The sequence below is a fragment of the Phaethon lepturus genome, unplaced genomic scaffold (genome assembly GCF_000687285.1).
Source record: "Phaethon lepturus isolate BGI_N335 unplaced genomic scaffold, ASM68728v1 scaffold3293, whole genome shotgun sequence".
Classification (NCBI taxonomy): domain Eukaryota; kingdom Metazoa; phylum Chordata; class Aves; order Phaethontiformes; family Phaethontidae; genus Phaethon; species Phaethon lepturus.
Window position 1 is genome coordinate 1 of NW_010528227.1, and position 4,683 is coordinate 4,683.

Below are 4,683 nucleotides of genomic sequence, written 5' to 3' on the forward strand. Positions count from 1 at the left end.
CTAAAGAGGAGGAGGAAGACATGAAGGAAGAAGAAGAAACAAAAGAGGAGCAGGAAGAAGGAACAAAAGAAGAAGAGGAAGACATGAAGGAGGAGGAAGAAGGAACTAAAGAGGAGGAGGAAGACATGAAGGAGGAGGAAGAAACAAAAGAGGAGGCAGAAGTGCAAGAAGTGGAAAAAGTAACACAGGTGGATGAGGAAGCAAAACAAGATGATGAAGAAACAAAACAGGAGGAGCAGGAAGTGGAAGAAGAGGAAGAAAACCCAAAAAAGGAGGAGGAAGAAGCAAAAGATGAAAAAGAGGGAGAAAAAGTTGAAGAAAAAACAAAGCAAGAGGAGGAGGAAGCAAGTGAGGAAGAGGAAGAACAAGAAGAAACTAAAAATGAAGAACAGGAAGATGAAGGGAAGTCCAAAGCTGAAGACGAAGCTGACAATGAAGCTAAAGAAGCAGAGGAGCCAGAGGATGAGGATATTGGGGCTGATGATGAAGAAGAGACATCCAAATGCAGAGCAGATGGTGATGGCTCTGGAACTGAAAACAATCCTGAAGGAGGTGCTGCAGAAGGAAGTGAGGAAGCTGAGCAGGATGAAGCTGAGGCAGTGGAAGATGCAAATCCAGAGTCAGTTGTGGCATGTTCAGCTGAGGACGAAAACAGCAGTGAAGGAGAAGACAAATATGATGAGAATGATGAGGAACCTACCAGTGATGACCCTGACAAAGCACATGAAAAACATGAAGACAACGGCAACAACAAGATTTCTGAGAAAACCTCAAAGGCAAAACACAAAAAACCCAGCAAATGGCTGGAGAGACTGAACAAAGCAGCCGCCTTTTCTTGTTATTCTTCCATGGGAAATTTCTCACAGCAATCCCAGAAGGGATCTGAAGATGAAGGTGAAGAGGAATGCAAAGAGGACAACAACCCCATGAACAACCACCCCAATGGAGAGGTTCAAAGTGATGAGAGCAGCAAACCCTCACAGATGTATCCTGACAGTGAGGAAGAGGACAAAGCATCTTCATGCACTGATGCTTTAGGAGATGAGGACCAGGCAGATGCTGAAGGTGCAGATCCAAAGGAGGATGAGCATGCTGACAAAGCTCAGGCTTCTAAAAAAAAAGAAGACTCTGATGAGATTGACCAGGATGACCTGGACTTCTAGAACTGCTTATCAAAAACTGGTTTTTTTCTTTCTTCCTTTCTTTTTTTTAAAGTACATTTTCATTACATGTTACAGTATCTCCAGTGAATTGAGCCATCATCATTGGCTTTTCTTCTGAGTTAAATGTCGTAATCTTGATTTTGAGTCCTGTGAGTAAGGTTGCAATTACCTGCCCTCATTTCTAGAGGGCTAGTAAACTCATTAACATTTAGTGGTTTCAATAGAAAAGTGGTTTGGAGAAAGGGAAGGCTGTTTTGTTTGTGCTACTTTCTTGTTCCCACTCTTTAAGCCATGCCGTTTGCTGCTTGAGTGATCTGTGGCTCTGCTGGGCATCATCTCCGAGTGACTTCAGGATGCCTTTCGTCTGCTGCATGCCATTTTTTCTGGAAAGATTGCCAATCCACAAAAACGTGACGAAATCTGGATTCATTGCCAAAGTCTGGTCAGAGCCCACAGAGATGGACATTCATTTCCCACCCTACCCTACCCTACCCTACCTTCTCTGTACCCAGAAAAGGAGACTGAGATATTGAAGTCTTTCCCCATTTTCTCTATTTTTCTTTAGCAGAGCTTGAGATCATTCCTCACTTCGCTGGAAGTCCTCAACACCCAGAAAGGTCACTCCAGTAGATCTTTCCTGTTCCAGACCACCAACCTGTTTCTACTGTGCCCATCACTGTAGTATCTAGTGATATACGAGTAGATAACAAAGAACAGTTAATTCACCTGTCAGGTATCTGAGAAGTGGTTGAATGTAATATTGACCAAATTAGGAAGGAGTAAAGTTCAAATCCTTGTGATTACCTTTACTATGCCAATGATGGTATCTAAGCACTTTACAGTCATCCCTCAGACAATTTTGTACGAGGCCCTGTTCCGAAGCTAATAGGATTTGGGATTGATCAGTGCCTCGCCCTTGCAGAACAGCAGGAAAAAAACAGGAATATTTAAACTGATCTTACCTTTAACCTGGAAAAGGTTTGGGCATTTTTGCTGCAGCAAACAACTGGAAGAAGCTCAAGCATTTACTGGAGAGTTTGGACTTTACAAATCATGATAGAACTGCAGACTTTATTTAACAACCATTTTCTTTCAGATTATATCTTTTTTTTTTTTTTTCCCCCTGGAGCAATATATACATTTCTGAATAAATGCCCAACTAATGCCAGGAGAAGTTTGACCATGCCTCAGCTGCATACATGTGTATTCCTCTTTCAGAAAGAGTCCTTTTTATCAGTAATTTGCAGGGAGAACAAAAGAACAAAAAACTCAAAGAGGGTGAAAACAAAATGCCTTAAATAGTATGGTGAAAAAGTACGCGTGTAGTATTGTGCCAGGTTTGTCAAGGGGCATGCAGACATGTTGCAATAACCAAATAACTAATATGGTTATAATTCTAAGAATTAATTTCTTAAACTCATAGCAAATCAATTGATTTCCAGAGATAAGATTCCTTTCACTCAAATTAAGAATTGGGTTCAGCTCCAGATGTGCATACTTAATTTTAGGTGTCTGAGAAATACGGGTCTATGTGGAGTAGTCAGTGGAGAGATAGGTCTCAGCTGAGCTGCCCTCACAAAGGCTTACAGTGCCAGCTGAGATCCACCAGGGAGTCCAGGACAACCATATTGTCCTCAAGACACAGAAGTTAAGAAAGATCTGGGCCTTCCTATAAAGAAGGGCAACCCCACCTGTTGTAGTGATGCCCCATGACATCAATATTCTTCAGTATTCTGACTCTGTATTAAACCTTTCCAAGGTTTCCACAAGCTAATTCAAAAATGCTCTATAAGGTGTCCAGAGTGGGAAATGTCAAAAATACAGTTATATCCATTGATTTATAATTAAAGGAAAGGCACCAAAGAGAAAGTTACTGCTGGACTGGATTCACGCTGCTAATGCTCAGCATGTGCGTCAGGTGTTTTGTCCTGGGTTCTCCAGGCAATGTAAAGAGACAAGGTCTCCCAGCAATTACTCAGTGTGACACAGGACTGCCATCTCGGGGGCTGTGAAGACCATGGTCTGTAGCATCCTAACCCAGGCACTTGGAGCAAATGTTTGAATTCAAGCTGTGAACTACCCTTGCAACTTGGAAGTTGGCCAGGTACCACCAGGCTGCTTGATTCAAAACCCAACCTAGGGACATTGGGTGAAGGCTCTGGCACCTTTCTTCACTGATGCCTGCTAGGAAGCTATTCTAGATGCCAGGAAAAAGGTGTTTGCTGCTGAAAGAAGCCTGTTATTCAGAACTTGTTGGTCCGTGCAGGAGAACGCTGGCCCAGCATGGCTGCTCAGTGGCTCTGCAGCGTGCGTCTCTCCACGTCAGCAGCAACAGGCAGGCACAGAATCATGTGCAGAAGTATTTTGATTTCATAGGGAGCAAAGTGAAATGTCTGCGTTCTGACACATCGATTCTCGAAGGAATCAGAAATACACCGATCTGGGTAGTCATAGCTCTGATCTTGGCATGAGACACACACTGGAAGTGGTATGCGTTGACTTAACTTTAAACATTTCTGGTGAAGCTGTCTCCCGCTGAGCCCTCCATCCAGACTCCCACTCCAATCAGTGGGGAGAGAGAGGCAAAGAAGTGTGTGATTCATCTGCTATAGACGACTATGTTAGGAGGAGATGAATTAGGCTCTCAGCATGCCTGTTTCTCTCCGCTGAGTGCACAGGGAGTCTAGACAAATTGCTCAGATGGAGATGTCTCATGTGGGAAGAGCTGACCCCAGCCTAGCTGCCTAAAAGCATCTTACAATGCTTACAGTGGTGACTTGCAGACTCTGCCAGGCAGCAGCTCAAGCCGGTCATCCCATGTAAGTTTTAAAGATGTCTGTTGGCTCCAAGATCACCTTTCTCTGCTATTGCTAAAAGCCGCTGCTGGAACTTAATGGGTTAGTGAAAGGGCAAGCATTTCCCAGGACTTCTCTTCCAGCTGTTGACTTTGCTCATTTTAAAGCCGATGTGCGTAGTCAGCATCACACCCCATCCGTGCTTAGTCAGTAAGTTGCCTGCTTGCAGCACCGGTAGGGAGAAAGAAATCAAATGAAACACAGAAATGCAATCATCAAACCATGAAAACCAAAATCACGGGAGTTCCCCCCGTGAGACCTGTCCCACTCAACATCTGTGTTTGTCACCTTCCGTGTTTGGGCGGTGACTCACGCATGTCCTCGTCGGGGCAGCGTGGGCTCTGCACCCATACAGCCTGCTCACAAAGAGCCCCGTTCGGGGGGGCTGAGGAGCAGTCACAGGTCTTTCTTCCACCAGCCTCTCCCAGCATCACCCAGAGCATCTGTGAACGAAGCAGCTGAAAAGGATCCCTGGCAATTACACCTCCCGCACTTGCACTGCTTCCAAGGTCTACATTTCCCCTTGGCTGGTTTGACTCAACACGCGTGTTCGGTCTTGCAGCTTCCCTCTCCCTCTTGCAGCACGGGAACACGTGTTACCAGCCAGCTCCAGAGCTGTCACGCTTATACCGGCTGGAAAGATAATGCTTGTCACCACCTGGAGG

General features: G+C 44.9%; 1 protein-coding gene across 1 annotated transcript; it reads left to right on the forward strand.

The window, feature by feature from the left end:
* Positions 1–266: 266 nt before the first annotated feature.
* Positions 267–368, forward strand: LOC104618086 (troponin T, skeletal muscle-like; the record flags this gene model as incomplete). The annotated part of the gene is made up of 1 exon (XM_010283593.1): positions 267–368. A coding segment is annotated over one exon (102 nt), but the record flags the coding sequence as incomplete, so codon positions are not given.
* Positions 369–4,683: the final 4,315 nt, after the last annotated feature.